The sequence below is a fragment of the Furipterus horrens genome, unplaced genomic scaffold (assembly GCF_987537825.1).
Source record: "Furipterus horrens unplaced genomic scaffold, mFurHor1.1.pri manual_scaffold_3, whole genome shotgun sequence".
Classification (NCBI taxonomy): domain Eukaryota; kingdom Metazoa; phylum Chordata; class Mammalia; order Chiroptera; family Furipteridae; genus Furipterus; species Furipterus horrens.
In genome coordinates, this window is record NW_028327173.1 from 136,265,061 (window position 1) to 136,284,104 (window position 19,044).

The 19,044-nt window shown below is 57.3% G+C and overlaps 1 protein-coding gene across 1 annotated transcript; it reads right to left on the reverse strand.

Moving 5' to 3' along the window:
• Positions 1-1,755: 1,755 nt before the first annotated feature.
• CARMIL3 (capping protein regulator and myosin 1 linker 3) lies at positions 1,756-19,015 on the reverse strand. The gene is made up of 40 exons (XM_090270244.1): positions 18,264-19,015; positions 16,666-16,760; positions 16,254-16,304; positions 16,097-16,156; positions 15,896-16,011; positions 15,582-15,679; positions 15,271-15,341; positions 15,085-15,158; positions 14,815-14,890; positions 14,640-14,728; positions 14,091-14,185; positions 13,776-13,862; positions 13,457-13,566; positions 13,242-13,319; positions 12,615-12,691; positions 12,422-12,526; positions 12,257-12,326; positions 11,713-11,794; positions 11,490-11,586; positions 11,307-11,361; positions 11,055-11,227; positions 10,772-10,840; positions 10,458-10,551; positions 10,275-10,373; positions 9,736-9,864; positions 9,439-9,552; positions 8,913-9,088; positions 8,033-8,120; positions 7,757-7,894; positions 7,428-7,491; positions 7,103-7,311; positions 6,628-6,728; positions 5,709-6,024; positions 5,225-5,353; positions 4,263-4,329; positions 4,068-4,157; positions 2,497-2,615; positions 2,229-2,409; positions 1,963-2,073; positions 1,756-1,836 (listed from the first exon to the last, which is right to left on the reverse strand). The coding sequence occupies exons 1-40, from the start codon at positions 18,301-18,303 to the stop codon at positions 1,811-1,813; spliced, it is 4,119 nt and encodes a 1,372-aa protein (XP_090126370.1). The 5' UTR covers positions 18,304-19,015; the 3' UTR covers positions 1,756-1,810.
• Between the last annotated feature and the right edge of the window lie 29 nt (positions 19,016-19,044).

Genomic DNA, 19,044 nt, shown 5'->3' on the forward strand with positions numbered 1-19,044 from the left:
ATAAACTCTCTGTGACACCATGACAGTTATAGACTTACAGATATACATAGGGAAACACCCCAGCCTCACAACACTCTCCACGTCATTCTTGTTAAGGATGTTTGCACATATAAAAGAATACTGGGCTATACTTGTCACACACACGTACACACTGGTTCACACTGACCCAAATACAACAGAATGGAGGTCTCATAAAACAATGCTGAACCTCCTAGCTCTCAGAATGGGGTTCAGTCTCCCAGTCACTTTTGAACAGGAAGACACAAGGACATGGACACAGTTGCTTAGGGGCACACAGTCTCACGTTCTGGTCACACAACCAACCCCCTGAAGACAGGGCTGCCCAGTGGGGAGATGTGCTTGAGGACAGAACCTTAATTGTGGGCATCTTCCTAGTGTCCACAATTTACCCTCTGCCCTGAGATTACTTGTGGGAGGGGCCAAGCCATGCACAAATCCTGGGATACAAGACATTCGTCATTCTCTAGTGAGACCAGGGGAAGGGAGCAATTGTCTGGGAGTTGCATGCCACATGTGAAGACATTTAGGTATGTGGTGATTAGGATGAGTATGCAAGAGGGTCCACCAGAACATCTTCACCCTCCATCTCCTAAGCTGCTCATATATTAAGGCAACAGCCATTTATCGAGCAGCTCCTGGGTACCAGGCACTGTGCCAGGGGCTGGGGCTCTTACAAGTGACCGAGACACAGCTCCTGTTCCTGGGGCAGGTGTGTGCATACAGAACAGACAGAGATGGTAAACTGATACACAGGTGCAATTAAGTGCGTCAGGTGGGAAGGTGTGGGCCTGTTCAGGATACAGTGGGCCGGGAAGAGGAAAGATTCAATCTGGATGAGTCGGGGTGAGGGACCAGGGAGAGCTTCATAGAAGAGGAGGCTCTTTCTTGAGCGGGCATCTTGAATGCTAAGCTAGTATTTGGTGGTACACCAATGGGAAACAATTAATTTAGTCATCAATCTTCTCACACTATAGACACTTCTGTTCACCTTCAGGCCATTTTACTGTTGAGATTTCTGACTATTGATGGTGCCCCAGGATGGCACACTATTTGATTCCACCATTAGTGAGCCTATCTATGTGTAAACACACACACATGCATGCACACATGCACACGCACACACACACACACACACACACACACACACACACAGCTCCCCAATCTTCTCCTGGTACACTAGAGTCAGTCTTCTAATCCCACCATGCCTACCAAAGCTGGGCAGACACTCACTGGCATTGGTTTCTTTCATTTTGGTTCCTTCTCTGGCCAGCTCAGATCAGATCCTATACATGACACCCCACCCTGGCTTGGGGAATTCTCAGTCCCCTCCCACCTGTCCATCACTTCTCTGGTCTTTCTCTCTGCTCAGAGCCCTAGCCCTATCCCTGTGAGGTATTCCTCACTTTTCCCCACTGGGACCGAGCTCTGAAGAGGAACAGATGGTGGGGTGTGGGGGCAGTAAATGGGGGAAGACAGCAAAGACTCCAGGCAGGCAGTGATTTTGATTTTTATTCTATACAAGTGGGAAGAGAGCCCCCTGGGGATAGAGGGACAGATCCGATCTCCAGGGAGGGAGCCGGTCCTCACTCCGAAGCTCTCTGCCCTGGGAGCAGGCATTCAGAGCCTCCCTCTCTCCAGGTGGCTCCCTCCCTTCCTGTCCCCCATGCCTCATCCTGCCACCCTGTGCCTATGGGATGGGCGGGCAGAGGGGCCTGGAGGGGTGGGGGCGGGGTCAGTCCTTCTGAGGCACGTGTCGAGAGGAGGGCTGGGGAGGGTGCTGCAGCGGTGCTCAGTCTGTTCCTGGCTCGCTGGTTCCTGCTGGGGACAAATCCAGGGAGCCCTGTGTCCTGGGCAGGGAGGGCCAGCTGCCCAGTACGGGGCGCACCACGTTGGGCAGATAGGTGGCAAGGGGGGCCGCCCTCCTGCCCACTCCACTGGCACCTGTGGGATCAGGGGGCCGTCTTCTGTCAGGCTCCAGCTTGTCACAGGACTGTGCCCTCCGTGTCCTCTTGGGCTTCAGGGGGGCAGTCCGGCGGCCTGGATCTAGGGACCCTGAAATGACAGGCAGGCAGGTCTGGCATATGAGTGGGGCTAACAGGCTGGGTGCTCGTCCAGGCTGTGACTCATGTTGTGCTTGGGATGGGGACACGGGGTGGGCAGCAGGGTCCCAGAGCCACCCTGAGGTTCCCTCTGGCCAGGAGTCACACCTTGGACCTCGGACTCCTCTTGGTCCTGCTGTGAGCCCAGCCTCAGCCGGGGTTTGTTCATCCCTGGGGCTGCACCCCCAGTCTCAGACTCTTCCCTGCCCCCTGGCTCCTGGGAGGGGTGGCGGCCCCTGGGCACAGCCACTGGCTTGGGGGGCCGTGGAGCTAAAGGGGGGTCCTGCAGCTGGCAGAAGAAGGAAGATGCTAGGTCACTAAATTCATCCTTTTGCCTCATTAAAGTGCTTTCCCCACCCGCTTTGCCAGCCCTCACCTTGGCATTCCTAGCAGGAACCATCCTGTCAGGGAATAGGGGCCCCTCCTTCTGCTCCTCCCCATCCTGGGAGGATGGGCTGGGGCTCTGGCAGTTGTGGTTGGGGGCGCTCTCCTCAGCTAGGGGATGGGGAGAGAGAAGAGAAACTGAAGAAACAGACATTCTTTCACTCCCCACCCCACCCCATCCCCTGTCCCTTTGAAGCCCTGGAGGCCAGGACTTCCCCCTCCAGGCCTATTTGCACCTAAGCCTCTGTCTCAAATGTTCCCTTCCTCTCTCATATTTCCTTAGCCCGTGGTCCCCAGGATGGTCCTAAGCCTGTCACCTTCTGGAGTGGGCTCTGACCTGGCTGTCCCTCGTGAAGAGCAGGGCCTGATTCCAACGGGATAGAGCTGGAGCCTGGGACCGTCTGGGTCCACAGGCGTGGCTGCCTATCCAGGGCTGCAGTGCCCCGGGGCTCTGCCAAGGCTGCAGCCTGGTACTCCCAGGACTTTGACAGTCTGATTTAGCTGGCGAGAGCCTCAAGGAGAGGTGCCCTGGCACCCCCCACCTCCCGCCTCTGTGGTTTTATGCAAATTGAGCCTGAGGGTAATCCACCTGGAGGGTGTTGCCTCTGTGAGGTGAGGAAGAGAGACCTGAAGGGTGCTGGCGGTGCTTGTGTGTGCAATGGAGCATCGGACTCGGGGGTATCCTAAATGGGTGTTTGTGTGCAGGATGGGAAACCAGCAAAGACATCCCCAGTACTGGTTGGGCCTTGGAGGATGGAGAGGGGCACAGGCGTTGCCAAGCCAAGGACCAGCCTGGCTCTGCACCATGGTCTTGTGCCCTAGCCTTGGGGTGGGGGAGCAGGAAGGTTAAGGAGTGTCTATATCTATAGGGAGACTTGTATTGGCGAGGGGTCATATTCCAGGCTTGGCCTCAAGCTTCCCTTTAGAAGCTCTGTAAGTGAAAGGTGCTCTGAACCCAGCAGAAGGGCGTGTCATACCATGAGTCCCTCCCCTTTATTCCTTCAGAGTTTCAGAGTCAGAAGGTGAATGACTTCTATAAGGTCAACACTGCTGGTGGTGGCTGAGGCGGACTAACACTAAGGGTTTCTGACCTCCAAGGCAGGACTCTTGCCCCTTATGGCACCTGTCTGCATGAGCTGAGGATGGCTTGGCAAGCTATTTTTGGAGGAGACTGGAATGTCTGAGGTAGGCCTGGCATGCCTGGTGCTTGCCCACTCTCTTCCCAGCTGAGGGTCAGAGAGAGGACTTCTTTATAGAGGGTGCCACTCTGCTGACAGTGACAGGATGTGGCCCTGGCTCTAGAGAATTATCTGTAATCACCACACAGTGTTGTTCTTGTCTGCCAATCCTGGCAAAGCCACTTGTGTTCTGTAGGGTCTTTCTTTGGATTGGGTTGTCTCTTTGGGATATAGCTTTGTAAATGTTCTTAAACACTTCCACTGTGTTGACTTCTCACTGCCCTACCTTGGTCATGAAGTCCTCAGATGCAGGGGTCATGGCCTCTGTTTGTTTGGACCCACACTGGGCCTTCAGTGCTGCTGCCTGAGAAGAGGTGTTCCTTACCTATGTGCCACGTGGCCTCTGCGCGGCGCATGGCGCTGAAGCTCGGCTTGGTGCTTTGGGGTGGTGGTGGGGGTTTCCAGGCTCCAGGTCCTGGAGGGGATGGAGGGGATGGGCAAAGGGGACCAGGAAAGGACAATTAGGAGGGGCCCCCCGAGAGAGAGGTCAAAGGAAGGAAGGGAGGGCGACCTTTCTCACCTGCATCATCCGAAGAGCGCCGTTTCTGCCAAGCCTGAACACTGCCCTCCTGGTCTGGGCCTGTGCCCTGGAAGGACAACCGAGTCAGGTCACCAGAAAAGTCCCCTCCAGTTGGGGGCTGCAGTGAGCAAAGGGCTTCTGCTTTAGCATTTCATGTCATTCGTCCCTAGACGCTTGGACTGTTTTTCCCAGAGTGGCACCCAGACCACCTTTGGGGCATAAGAAATGGCTCACATGAATGAAAACACTGTTTTTTAAAAAAATTGGTCGTAGGGAAGGAGAGCTACTATTTTTGTGTGTGCATTTTTAAGAAGATTTTATTTATTTATTTTTAGAGAGAGGGGAAGGGAGGGAGGAAGAGGGAGAGAAACCTGGAGTTGCCTCTCGCACACCCCCCAAGTGGGGATCTGGCCTCCAAACCAGGCATGTTCCCTGACTGGGAGTCAAGCCGGCGACCTTTCAGTTCACAGGCCAGCACTCAAACACTGAGCCACACCAGCCAGGGCAAAAATACTGTTATTTTAATAGTTATATGTTTATTTTATGTGTAGAAGAAAACATGGCTGGTTTTAAAGATAATAATGGACAAGTCCAGAGTAAGTTAAAAAAGGTGAGTTGATTTAAATTAAAATATTATGTAAATAATAACACAGGTGGAATGTGAAGAGGGTAAAATCAGTCCTAAAGGTGGTAATCAAGTCACCAAGGTTTGGGAAACAGCTCTGGAGGTAAGTATTTTTATGACCACTCATTTTACAAGGACATAGAGGCTCCAGGAGGTTAGGTGACCTGCCCAGGATTCCACGGCAAGTGACTGGTACAGGCAGAGATGCAACTAACACCTTCTAAACGCCAAAGCGTGGCTCTCTCCACTGACTCACCTGGGACAGGGGTGTGGGAAGTGAAGGGTGGTAGACAGGGACCCACAGGACCCTCAGTTCACCACCTTGGGCTCCCCTCACCTCTTGTTTCCCATCGAAGCTCCAACCTTTGGCTCTTCCCAACCCAGGAAGGGCAACACCCTGGACCTTTGGCTGCTGTGCTGTCCCAGGGGCCTGGGCCCCCTCCCCTTGCTCCGACCCCTCAGTGTCCTGGAACAAGGTCTCAGGTTTATAAGCTGTTCCTGAGGGAAAAGGGGCTCCGCAGGCAGTAAGGGAGTTGGGGGAGGGCCCCTGCCGCTCTGAGCCCCCAGCCCAGGAGAAGCTCTGCCCAGACCCTTTGAAGAGTCCTTCAGCTGCCCAAATATGCATGCAGCACTCCCAGCATGTTCTAGGTCACCAGGCCTAGCCCACTCTCAAGGAGCAAGAGCAGATAGTTGTGACGACCAAAGCTCCCCACAGCCCTGAGTCCTAGCATTCTCCCAATAATGGCCTGGGGTAGGATGGGCAGGTAGGCTATGTGTGGGACAGCAAACAGGGAGAACACAGCACCTCCTGCCTCACTTACCATCTTCCTGCGGAAGGAAGGTCCCCGGCCCCCCACAAATCCAGGGAGGAGGCCGCTCTCTTCCTCTGGGCTCCAGCAGGGGGAAGAGTTGTTACCGAGGCTGGGGGGGTCTGGGCTGGGGGGGCTCTCCTGAGTTGGGGGTGGGGGTGGGGGTGGAGGGAGGAGGAGGCCGGTGGTGGGGGACCCTGGTCCCCTGTCCCCCTTGAAGCTCCGGGGCCGGCGGAAGTGAAACAGGCCTCGGCGCCTCTTCTTCTGGAGCGGAGGCAGGGGTGGCTCTGAGAGGCCTGGCCGCAGGGTCCGCAGTGTCCGGGGGTAGCTGGGCAGGATCAAGGTGAGTTAATGGCAGAGCCTTGGGGGGATGCAAATGTCAGATGCAGAGGTGGCTCAGGGCCCAGGGTGGTGCTGGTGTTGGTCTAGTCTTGGGTCTCATAAACCTCCCACTTTCCTCTGTCATCTATAGTTTCTCTGGCTGCTCTGTAGCCCTTTCCGCTTATTTCAGGGGAGATGGCGTCCTCACTTTTGCTGTCATAATCCTCCACCAGATCAACTCTTTCCTCCCAGGCACCACTCTTGCCCTTCCTTCCCCTTTCTCAGTCTCTCCAAGTGACCCAGTTCCTTTGGTGCAGGACAGTGATGGAAAACATTCCCTTCGGGCCTCTTACCCTGAGGGTCATTCCAACCCAGGCCTGCTGCCCCCTGCCCCCCAACCCCCACCATCCCACTGTGGTGGCCCCATGCTTTCTCAGAAAACATGGGCAATGAGGGCTAGGAATGGAAGGATGAGAATGTGGGGGAAATGTCCCGGAGAGACTGGCTTTGGGCTCTGTCATTGGAGAGGCCTCTATGGCAGCTGGACAGACACGAGTCCTTCCGAGGCCTCAGGGCCTGATGACAATGGGAATGTGTCTACGTGCCACACCTGGAATTTTCATCCATGACCCTTCGGCTGAAGAAGTCCTCCAGCCCCTCATCCAGGCGGGTGGCCATCCCGTTCTCCTGACGCGTTCCAGGTACTGGCACCTGCTGGGAGGAAAGTCCTGTAGGGACTCTCGTCCGGGCCAGGAAGATCCTTCCTTCCACGAAGGGCCTTTCTCTTTAGACTTGGACTGGCCTCTCTTGGCCCCATGGAAATTTAGACTGCAGTCCACCTGGAAATTTCCTAGCTTGGCAGCTCTCACCAAAATGAGGACTGCCACCATCTGGCAGGCAGATGTCCTATCCGTAACAAGGCCTAGCTCCCATGCAAACTGGGCAGTCCCTCTTTTGGTGGTCTTCTGGGGCCCCTGCCAGATCCCCCAAGGCTGGTGCCTCAGCATTTGGGTCCTAAAGCTACAATCCCCGGCCCTGGCATTACTAAGTGAAGTTGATCCTTTTGCAAGGCCTTAGAGACTCACACTGGGCCGACCAGGTCCTGGAGGGGTGGTCCTGGGGGGCCGGGGCCTGCCTTGTGTTTGATGCCTGAGTTTATAGCCGTGAGTAGGAAGCTCAGATAGACCTTCCCAGGAGCCAGTAGCCGTGGACTGGCTGTTCCCGAGTCCTGAGAACCAACCAGGGGGGATCCCCAGGCTCCCCAGCTGGCTTTCCATGTCCTGAGGGCTCCCACCTGCAGAGATAGCAGCATTAGAGGGACTAGCAGGAGGAACAGGGATAAGCAGGCTGGTGAGACAGAGAAAAAAAGAAAAGGAAACAGGGCTGTTAGAATTGAAGCTGGGGACTCACTAATGAAGACTGATACTGGCCGGATCTTGCGGCAGCGTTTCTGCTTTTTGATGGCCATGGTGTCCTGCAGAAATGGAGGTGAGTAGTGGGGCCACCTCACCTGGAGCCTCCATCCCTCATAAAGCCTTCTTTTTAGAGTCCCTCCTGCCTCCTTCTCCTCAGGTTGCTGGGGCATTGCAATTAGGGAAGAGGCTGGGTGGGTTGGGGCTGGTGAATGAGACCAGACTCAGTAAGGGGAGAGAGGAATCCAGAGAAGTGGAAGGGGATAGTGTTTTGTAGGTTCAGGGGCAGGACTTAGGTTGGAAGGGGATTGGGGGTGGTATGCTCACAATGTTGGTCCCAAGTTCATCATCTGTGGTCTCCTCATGGTCATGGTTACGGCCCCGGCCCCGGGTGGACAGGTCCTGCCCTTGGCCTGGCTCCCCTGGTGGCTCTGATAGTGTCCTTAGCTGGGCCAGGTGCCGGGCCTGGGGAAGGACAGGTGTGAACAGGATCCCAAGGAAGCGGCCCACTTCCCGGAGCCTAAAGAGGGTGGGGCTGGGGGAGATGGTGTGATGCCAACATGCAGGGCATGTCTGAGCCTGGCTAGGGTTCAGAAGCCTTACCAGGCTCTTGTGTGAGTGGTATAGCTCCTGCAGGATCTCATCCACTATGGAATTGGTTAAGTAGGTGACGACTGAGAGCTTCACTTCACTGTGGGCACAGGTAGGGGCTGCTCAGCCACTCCTTCCCCAGCCCTGAGAACTCAGCCCTGCCCTTCCCCAGGTGCCTGAGGGAGAGGGCCAGCTAGCCTGGCTATCCAAGGAGGCCCTAATGTGCTGTAGGAGGCACCTGAAGCCCACCACACCTGCGTCTCCATAAAGACATACCCTGTCCCACCCACAGACCTCCAGCCTAGGTGTGTGTGGATTGGGAGGGTGGGCAAAGAGGACTGAAGGAAAAGGAAGAGCAGAGGGGCTCCGGGTCAGACCCCTGGAGCTCCAGTGGAACAGCTGAGTAAGTTGGGGTGCTGAGTGAGTTCTGCTGGTCTCTGCTCTAAGAGCAGAAACCAGTGCTTCTTGTAATAAATTTTCTTTTTCTTTGTTTTGGTGAGTGGTGGCATCCAGACCCGGAAAGAGAGAGGTCTAGGGGTGAAAAGTGGGAGGGAGAGAACTTAGTCCACACACTCCAATCACATCAGTTTTCTTTGACCAAGCCTCCGAGGAGGATGTGCTTTGTCTTTAGGAGATAAATCTGGGTGTACTTGTGTGGCTGTGTATGTGCGCACACCTGTGTGTGCACTGCCTGGCTCCTAAACCCTGGCTCAGCACTTAGGTTTCTAGGGCAAAGACCAGTCTGACCCTCAATAGCAAAGTGGCAGTTGGTTAAAGATTTATCCCTTGTAATGGAGATTGTGCCATTCATTATTCATTGCTGAGAGCTGGGCCCCAAGTCCCTAAGTGCTCTAGGCCCAATCCAGCCCATCCCAGCCCATCTGCCTCTCACTCCAGCTTGTTCTGAATGTCCTGCCCCGCCTGTTCCAGCAGCGCCCCGCGGATGAAGTTCCGGGGCACAGTGACGCGCTCAGCCACATTGCTCAGCATCTTGTTGTGCCCCTCGGCCACCCGCATGGCCACGGGGCATAACTCCTGCGTTAGGCTGACCATGGACTCCAGGATCACCTAGTGTGGGGGAAGGGAGGCCAGAGCCCCAGCGGGGCCAGGATCAGGGGTGGCTCCACAGCCAAGAGACTCTAGCCTGTCTATCCCAGTCCCCCATGGCAGCAGAGCCTCAGATACCTATATGGGCAGGGAAGGGTCAGGCCAGGGACCAGAAATAAGAGTTCAGGGGCCAAGACTGAAGCAAGCAGAAAAAATTCAACCCCGGTTTCCTAGCAATGTCTTTGCAAAGTGGGAGTGTGGGTGGTCTCAGCTCTGCATTTCTTTCTTGCCCCTAATAATCTCCCCCTACACAGACCTTAGTCCTCAGTTTAGAGCCTGGGTCAACACTGGGCTCTTTTCCCAGGACTTGCCTGCAGCTCCTTGTCCACAGCCTTGGACACCTCACTGGCTACTGACTCCAGCCTCTGCCGCACAGGGCCGTCGTTGGCCAGCACATGCCCCAGCTCGTAGAGGCTGGGAAACAGCTGTGAAAGGAAGGTGTTATGTTCAGAAAGTCAGAACCAGGCCTTACTAGGCCCACGAATGCCCTGAGCAAGGAGGGCAGATGCACAGGGCAGGGCCTGGGCACTCCTGTGTTAGCATGGCTGGCCTTTGGCCAGGTGTCCACTGGATGGACTCTCAGGGGAGGGGCGGCAATGGAGGCTCACCGCCCGGGAGTTCTTGGCGTCCTTGATGAGGTCCCGAGCGTAGAGCAGCTCATCCTGAACGGGCTCCAGGGGGCACAGCCTCAGGGCCCGGACCTCCTCCTGCACTCGCCCACACAGCCGCTGTAGCATCTGGAGCACACCGGCAGGAGTGTTAGGGGAACCCCACGTAACATCTTCCCAGGTGGGGTCCCAGGCACCCCATTTCTGGGTCTCCTTGGGCAGCACTATTAGTGTCAGCACCACAGGTGTGATGGTGATGTCTCTGGATGGCCTGTTCTCGCTTCTGGGGAAGCCCTTCTCAAGTGCCCGGTACAGCTCTTACAGTCCTGTGCACCCCTTGCCTGGGGGGCCCTCCTGTTTGCCCACATTTCTCTCATGTTTGGGACCCCTCTTCTGAATGTCCTGTCTTCCTGCTCCCCCATACATTGAGTCCAGTTATGGGCATCATGAGACAGCTCCTTCATGCCCTGCTTGTCACCTCACACCTGTGCCTTGATTGCCCCATGCATGTCCCATGTGTCCCAGAGGGAAACGTTTACTTGCTCGGCGCTGCTGGTCACAAGGCCCTGCTGCAGCCTGAAGGCCTGCTCCTGGGGGCATGTCTGGGAATGGTTGTTCCTCACCAAGCACCACTGGATCTGGAGATGATGGGGTTAGTAGTCAGGGCCTAGGGATGTGGACTGGCCCCTGCCCTCTCTGTTCCACCCTGCTTAGGCCGCCACCTTCTGCCAGACGTCCTCAGTGCGCTCGGGGGCGCTGCGGTAGGCTTGGGAGATGTCACTCACGGGAAAGGACATGAAACGCAGCGTGTGGTTGCTGTGGGACATAGTAGCACAGCTAGGTGAGGCAAGAGGTGAGAAGAGGCCCCTGCTCCCCCAAACCCACCTCTTGCTGACCACTTCCCTCATCCATGGCCCTTTCTAACATTTCTGTGTAAAGAGGTCAAGGGGGCTGGCATGGGGCTGAAAGAGTTCAGGCCTGGTCCAGGCAAAAGGAAGCTGGGGGCTTGGGTCAGGGCAGCGCCTGGTCTACTCACCTCTCCAGGGCCCTGGCAATGTCCAGGAAGCCCAGGGCAGATGTATTGTTCCGATCCCACAGGATAGTTCTGGGGAGAATGTGAGCACAGTTTGTTACCCCACCCTCTGGGTCCCTGTTAAGGGGCAGGATACAGCACCCACCATCCTTTCTTAGGTAATGAGGCTGACTCAGAGATCGTTCTGGGACTGAGGGTCTCCTGGAAGTTAGGGTAACAGAGCAAGGCAAGCAGGGAGGGCATGTATGTATTTGGAGGGGGTCAGAGGGCCCAAGTGGGGGCCCACCTGAGGGAAGAGTTTATCTGCAGGGCCTTAGACAGCATCTTGGCCCCGATGTCCTCCATGCCATTGCCGCTCAGATCCACCTTAGCCAGGCAGGTGTTGCTGCCGAGGGCATTGATGAGGATGCTGGTGCGTAGCTTCAGCCGGGAGTCTGCCACCGAGAGTGACTGCAAAGACTGTGTGGGCAAGTGGGGGTTGGGCCTAGTCCCCAAAGTCCCCGCCACAGCAGGTCCCCTGCCAGGCCCAGTCACTCACACAGTCCTCTTCCTGGATCAGCTGCACCAGCTTGTGGAGGATCTCCTCCAGGGTCCTGAGAGGGGTCAGGGCTCAGAGTTAGGGCATGGGGGGTTGGGGTCATGCTACTGGGGGAGTAGGGAGGAAGACAAAAGGATAGGTGGATGATGGGGGGGGGGTCTGTGGTATGGGGAGGGGCCTTACTTGGCCTTGACATTGAAATTCTTGCCCAGGAACAGGTGCTTGAGGGACTTATTCTTGCCAAGTGCAGGCACCAGTGTCAGGAGGTCTGAGTCGAACCCTGGCCAGTAGATGGGAGAGGACTGGCCTTGAGGCCAGAGGCTCACAGGAATCTCCTTAAGATTTCTCCCCCACACTCCAGGCCCCATCCCCACCTGCCCCCAGGAAGAAAAGCACCTCCACTCACCATTGTCTGACAGATCCAGGCTGCCCACACAGGTGACAGCCCCCAGCTGCTCTTGCAAAGCCTGGGCTCCTGCAGAGCGAAGCTGCAGGGACAAGGCAGACAGGGTGAGGGTGCGGGTAGTGCACCTTTAATGCTTAGAGATAGAAGTAGTTTTGCCAGGACTCAAGATCATATCAGGTCTGGGCTGTAAACTCAGGAAGCCCCTTCTCTACAGCAGATTCTTCCCTAGGGCTCTCTCCCCTCCCTTCAGTCAGAGAAGTCTTCCCGCTGGGGCACTGGGGACAGCTCGCTCCTGCCCTCTGGTGGGAAAGCCTTGCATCTCCCTCTGCAAAGCTTTAGGGGGGCGGGAAACCGGAGACTGAAAGTGACCTCTGGAAAGAGGGACGCGCACCACAGACTGAGAGGGGAAACCGGAGGTGGGATCAGGTTGGAGGGTCACAGAGGAGTAGTGCACAGGCAAGATGTTGCCAGGGGGTGACTTAGGTCAGAGAAATGAACGGTGGGTGAGGGACAGGCAGTGGGGTTTGGGGGACAGAGGGTGTACCTCACAGCTGCTGAGGTCCAGGTGCAGATCACTGAGGTGACTGTTAAGGGAGAGGCCCTGGAGCAGTGCCCTGTGGGAGGAAGGTCAGCAGGCCCACTTTTACCTCTTGCCCCCTTCTCTTCTGGTTCCCCCTTGGACGCTCCCCCAACCCTGCACCCACCCGACCTGAGGGCCTCCAGGGGCAGCTTTGTGGTGGAAAGGTTGACGTGGCTCAGAGTGTAGACGCTGCTGAAGAACTGCTTGAAGGCCGGTGGGGCCTCCCGGCCCTTCCTGCAGAGACCCCTGGGGTCAGCAAGCGGTGTGTGTGTGGGGGCACCCACCACTTGCCCCTCCCTTTCTGCATCCCCCATGCTCCCACCTGTGAGAGCAGCTGTTGCGCGCCAGGTTGAGGTAGGTTAGGTGGGAGCAGCAGCCATGGAGCAGGGCGCCCAGCAGCTGTGGGGAGAGACATGGTGGGTCTCTTAGGGCCTGGGAGGCGTGCTGGGAGGGGTGGCTGAAGGCGCCTTCCTCCCCATCAGGGTCCTGGCTCTGACCCTCTGTGGTCAGTCTGTGTGAGCCTTACTATGGATGTCCACTTTGCCTCTTACTGCCTCTTAGTTTCCCCTCTGTGGGAAGTGGTTCTACTCCCTGCCTGATCCCCAGGGGTGGTGGAGAGGCTGTCAGGCAGTGGATGTATAGAGTCAGGGCCACCACCCCTAAGGTGTCTTGTTCACATTAAGGGAAGCATCTTACCCTCCTGGTGGACTCAGCCCTGAGCCAGGGGAATGGAGTGAGGGCTGGCTTTCAGGCGCAGCCAGCACAGCCTGGTCAGTGACCAAGATCAAGTGCGGCACAGGAGTCAGCTATGGGTGCTGCTTTGTAATTCAGCTGAACCTGAGGTCATCCTGCCAGCTCTGCCCACCTCCACACTCGAGGAAGGGGGTGAGGTACAGATCCACTCTGGCTGCCCCAAATCACCTCGGGCTGGTCTGCTATTGCCCCTCACCAAGTCAATGGCGCAGTCAGTCCCTGCCAGGTCCAGGTGCACCAGAGCATTGGGCTGGGCCAGGAAACTGTAGAGGGCCTGGGAAGGAAGGGCAGAGGAGTTGCAGGGAAGGGGTGATAGAGTCCCTCCACCCCTGGGCTACAGGGCAGAGGCCCCAGGCCCTGAAGCCTGAGTGTGCTACTGCAGGGGCTTGAGGGTATGTTTTGTGGACTCACGTTGGACTCATCTGTGGCAAGCAGCCCAGGGTTCTTGCTCAGGTCCAGATATCGAAGGGAGCTGGCAAAGGCCGGATTGGCCCCAAAGGTCTGGCCCAGCGCCTGGAGCCCTGAGCACAGTGGGCACTGGGCTGGGTTGGCCCCCCTCCCACCTCTTCCCTAGGTATACAACTCTTCCCCACTCCCGAAAGGTGGCTCCTTTCCTTTCTTCAGTCCCTGGGATGCTGTGTGATTGTGTGGGTATGCCTCTGGGGCTCAACACCCTAGAGAGCACTGGAGAGGACAGGAGGTCAAAGGTCATGGGTCCTAGTGCAAATACCTCGAGGGGAAATGGCAGTCTTGGCCAGGCACAGTTTGGTGAGGCCAGTGGGGAAGCAGAGGAGCTGCTGGCTCAAACTGAGGAAACCTGGGGAGTGGGGAGAGAAATGTGCTGGTGAGAGGCCGGGCAGTGGGAGCAGGTGGTGCAGAGTCAGAGCAGGGGCTTGAGTTGGGTATAGGCCCAGGGTCAAGGATGACAGTGTTGGGGCAGGGGCCGGCATCAGGTTGGAGAGCCCCTGTTCAGACCTGGGTTGGACTCTGGGCTAGGATAGGAGTCTGCAATGTGGTAGGGGTAGGATTCGGGGCTGGGGCTCACCCTTGTCCTCGATGGGGTTGTGGGACAGAGTGAGGGCATGCAGCACACAGCTCCCGTTCTCCCCAAACACCCCGGCCAGCTTCTGGACAAAGTCCCTTCAGGCAAGGGGAGGAAGGATTTGTTTGTCCCAGCCCCTGGGCTTCCCCTCCTCCTCCAGCTGCCTGCTTGGCTGGGACTGCAAAGGCCAGAGGCCCCCACAGGTGGGGAGCAGCTTGGGGTCTGCCACAGAACTTGTCACCACTCTGGAGTACATGAGAAGTTGTGCTGAGACAAAGCCCAGCGGTGAGTTATGAGGTTAGAGAAGCCCACTCTGCTTGGTAGGTGACGGAGCATGCTAGGGAAGGTCATGGAGCTGGGGTCAGGAAGCTTAGGTCTGAGTCCCAGCTGGACCACTGACTTGTTTTCTGTCCTCTTTGGGCCTCAGTCTCCTTTTCTGAAAAGTGAGGAGCTGGATGAGACAGCTCAGAAGCCCATACCATGCTCTAAGGTTCTGGGGCCCTAAGACTACATCAAGGGGGCGCCACTGCCCAAGGAGGAGGCTGGCCTCACGTCTTAAGTCCGGCGTTGTCCAGCACCAGCTCTTCAAGGCTCCCCGACTTGCTCAGGGTATGTAGCACCTGTTCTAGCACTTCAGAGCCCTGAGGACAGAGGGGGTGCTCCGATCGGTCAGGAACCTGAGAGGATACTGCTCTCTCCCACTTCCCCTATCCCTCCTAATCCCTACCAGTCGCAGGTCCTTGCAGTAGAGTTTGGTGAACCACTGGTTGTAGGCCAGGGCTGCCACCATTAGAGCCAAATCTCTGTGGGGAGATTGAAGGGAGTAGAAAGGGGTGAGCAGGTGGCTGGGCAGGAAAGAAGAGACTAGGGGTGGAGTGGTTGGGCTCAGGAAAGCCTGGATGGGTAGAAGGCCGTGGTGAGTGGGATTGGGGAGAGAGAGCTGGGGCCAGAGGGGCATTTGGGGTGGTGGTGGGGAGTCTCTATCCCATCAACTTACCGGCTCTCCAAGTGGCTGAAATCCAAAAGATTGAATTCCCGGTTATCCTCTGCATGATAGATGGTGTCCACATCCTTGGAGAGTGGAACTGGCTCAGACCTGCTCCCTTCCTCCTCCTCCTCTTCCTCCTCCACCCACTCCCTCCAGGTCCCACCTGCCCAAGTAGTGGGTCCCTGCCCAACGCACCCATTGCACCTCCTCACGGCAGTGCAGCCCATTGTAGTCACACAGAGCAGCATAGGTCTCGGAGAAGCCACCTGTGGGGCATAGATGGGCTGGCTCCATGAGGGGCAAGGGAGTGAGGAACAGGTTTAGGGGTCAAGGAAAGGTCAAGGTCATTTTATGTGCTAGTATCCTAGGTTCCTGCTACACCATGAACCTCTGAGGCCTAGGAGCTGCGGAATCCTCAGGGTGGATGAAAACCCACAGATAAAGGGCTCTGGACAAGGGGGCAGGGTGGTCTAAGTCCCACTTTTGTCAAGTCTGGCCCTGCTCACCACAGACACTATGAGTGGTAGATGTGGAAGTCTCCGAGTTGGGGGATGTATCCCGGGGCCCTTCTGGAGTGTCTGCATTTCCACGTCGGATTAGACACCTGGAAGGTAATAAATCCATCCCAGAGAGAGGGGAAAAGAGGCTTTCAATTCTTTCCCTGTTATGGCTTCTGGATCCCCAGGAAAAAACAGGAGCAGAAACAAGTGTGTTCAGCTCCTTGGTGTCCCAGGAGCTCAGGTCCAGGGGAAGGAGAGAAAGAGGGAAGGAAGACGTCTCCTTGTCCAACCCCTTGAGAGATTCCTCTTTTGCCACTCACCCAGGGCCAGGGCAGACCTTGGAGAGGGCAGAGCTCACATGTCGCGTCACCTGGTCCACACTCTCAGCTGATGGCAGCCGCATGCTCACCATGCCACGCTCTGTCTCCACTAGGATCTGAGGGCAAGGGAGCAGCAGAGCCTCCATTATTGACTCCTTCCTCCTGCTGGACCAATAGGGGGGCCCCAGGCTGGGATCTCACCTGATTCTGACTGAGTGTGTTGAAGGCCCGGATCTCCAGGACATTGAAGGAGCTTTCCACCTGGGGGTATGAGGATGTTCAGCTCGTGGTAAGAATCTGGCTACCAGGCTTGGGAGGGAGCATGCCAGGTACTTCCCTCCTCCTCAGCCCAACTCACCTTGGCTGGAACTTTAAGCGGGAAGAAGTGGAGGCGCCAGGAGGTCAGGGCCTTCAGAGAAAGGAAAAAAAAAAGTCAGCAGCAAATGGCAGTTTACTGGGCACTGACCCCTGCCCGCCTTTAGCCCCCTCAGCCTTTGTGCAATCCCTGCCAGCAATGGCCCTCTGCTCTGGGGGTTCTCTCTCTCTCTCTCTCTCTCTCTCTCTCTCTCTCTCTCTCTCTCTCTCTCTCTCTCTCTCTCTCATGCCCCATCCTAATCTTCTGGGTAGCCACCCAGTCCAGCCTGCCCCTCTTCCAGGCTATTTCTCCTCAGCTCTTCCCACCTCTGCCTCCCCTGCCTCCCAGGCTCTCTGCCTTCAGCAGCCCAGGTGCCCTTGATACCTCCCTCTGCACCCAAGCCTAGTGTCCTCACCAGCACTCGGTCCTCAAACTTCTTGGGCTTCGTCTCCAGCTTCACACGATGTTGTTGGAGCACAGCCCCTTGGCTCAGGCACCTCCGGATGCTGTCTGCAGGTGGATAGGGGCCTGCTCAGAGCTCCCCTCACCCTGGCCACCTCGCCTCCCCAGGGCTCTCCAGGGGCAGGGGAAGATGGGAGGAGACAGAAAAGAGAGACAAAGAAGGACAAGGACACAGACCTTTACTTCTTGGGTGACTTTTCTCTTCCTATTAGAGAGGGAGGGGTGTGTGGAGAAAACTCGATCCTGGTGTTCCTGAGTCAAGGGACAGTCACTGAGTGACACTTCTGTGGGAGGGTGTGTCTTACACTTCTGAGAGTGTGAAGGATTTTTTCCACCCATTCACTCCAGCAACTGTCAACCCATACACAGTGAGTCAGCCTGTAGGGGTGTGGGGGTGTCCCTTTGACTATATTCTACATGGTCTGGGTGTGCGTGTCTGCCTTTTACTATACGTGTGTGTGAGTGCCTGCTGAAGATACTAGGGAGCCTGTCTGTGGCATTGGTAAGGATGGGTTAGTATGAATGAGAATGCTGTGCTTGCAGTTGTGAAAGGGGCACAGAGCCAGAAGGTTCTGGTGTGTGTGTGGGGGGGGGGTGGAGGTGGGAAGGAGTTAGTGTTTAAATGAGACTCTACCCAGCCAAATATGCCAGGGAGAGAGAGAGAGAGCATGAGAGAGAGAGAGAGAATGGGAGGTGGGGGTGCAGGTGCTATTAAGATGTGTGTACACACATCTCTGTTTGTGCTTATGTGTGTGTGTAAGTGTGGGGAATTGCCAAGGTGCAGCATGCCTCTGAGTATCCTTGAGCGTCCTGGTCTCTGCGTGGGCTACGTTCTCCTGCCTCTGGGGTCAGGGTTGTGGCAGTGCTGGAGGGGTCGGGTCTTGGCTTGGGCTGAGTCTTAGGGCCATGCAAACAGGAGAGGCCTTGAGGTGTGTGTGTAGGGTAGCGAGATGGGGGCAGGCTGGGACGGGGGCTGTGGGAGGCGAGTCACAGAGACCCTGCTCTTGCTTTTAGCTCCAGTCCAGGCCCTCTTCCCTGATTCTCTTCTTTGCCCCACCGGTCTGGGCGCTGCTAGGCTGCTGGGGGCGGGGGTCTCCGGGGCCAGTTCCGGGGCGGGGCCGGGAGAGGGAGGGTGTGGAGCCAAGAGGCGGTCAGGACCAGGGGCAGCTCCCATCGTATGGTGGGGAGGGCCTGGCTCCGCCCGGCGGCGGGGAAACGGGGACTCTCCCGAGGGGACACTAGACGCCTCGCTGAGGGGTGGGTCAGGACCACTGAGAGTCAGCCTTAGGGAGCGCAAGGGGACTGCACCTGTCACCGAAGATCGGCACGGGCGGCTCCGGGACAGGAAGGTCCTGACCGGGTGAGGCGAGAGGGCAGCAGAGGATGCTTCGGGGACAGATGCCCGGAGCTGAGACGCAAGGGCAGGGGGTTGCCTTGCAGCCGGGGTGCATGGGGCGGGAGGCACCGGGGCTGGGTTGTGCCGCGGAGAGGAACCACTGGGTCTGGGATGCTCCCAGACCCGGCGTCCCGGAGACCACCGCAGCCTCGTACCTTGCAGCTCGCGGGTGAGCTCCGCACCGGACTTGGCCATGACAGCCGCTGTTGCTGCTGCTGCTGCAGAGGAGCCACCGCCGCTGCTGCCGGGGAGCCGCGGCACATGCTAGATCCGGCTCCGGCAGGGCCTGAGCGCTGAGCGCTGCAGCAGCCGCTGAGCCCGCTCCTGTCAGGGGCGGCTGCGCGAGCTCTCCTGCCCCCGCCTCCCAGCACCGGGTTCCCCACCCCGCCAGGGGAAGTGCCGGGCTGAGCATGCGCACCGCGCCTCCCGGCAGCGTGAGACCCTGCGCGCGCTGGTGCCCACCCCTCCCGCCGGCTCCCGCATGCTTCGCCCTGTGAATGTACCTTGAGCCCGAGCAGTCTCTCTGGCCCGGGACGTTGTCCCTACTTTGCGTGCCACACACTTTCAGGGCACCGTGACCAAAACCCAGTTCTTTTGTTTGTGGGCCTGGGTACCCCGGGTCATCCTTGCAAGGCCTGTCCCTTTTTCTATTTGTTTGGGGCGGTCCAGGTCGCCCTCGCTAAGCTGCGAGGGAACTCGGGGGTCCAGGGAGAGGACTTGGCCAGATCTGCGGGACTTAGTTCTTCCTGTCCTGCTCTCCTAGCCTTGGGAATCCCTGTGGCGCGCTTGGCACCCCCTCTGCAGATGTAGCACCTGGGAGTTCCCTTACCACCTCCTTCCAGCTGGTAGCTCTGCAGACACCTCCATCCCTGAGCATCAGGCCCAGGTCCTGGAGACAAGGGAGGAGGGTTAGAGGGATCCACACAAGCAGTCCAC

Coding starts and splice junctions, on each gene's coding strand:
- CARMIL3 (XM_090270244.1), bottom strand. CDS start 18,303: ATGGCCAAGTCCGGTGCGGAGCTCACCCGCGAGCTGCAAG. Junction 4,158..4,262: donor GCGCTCTTCGGATGATGCAG/GTGAGAAAGGTC, acceptor CATCCCCTCCAG/GACCTGGAGCCTGGAAACCC. Junction 2,410..2,496: donor TTCCTGCTAGGAATGCCAAG/GTGAGGGCTGGC, acceptor TTCTTCTGCCAG/CTGCAGGACCCCCCTTTAGC.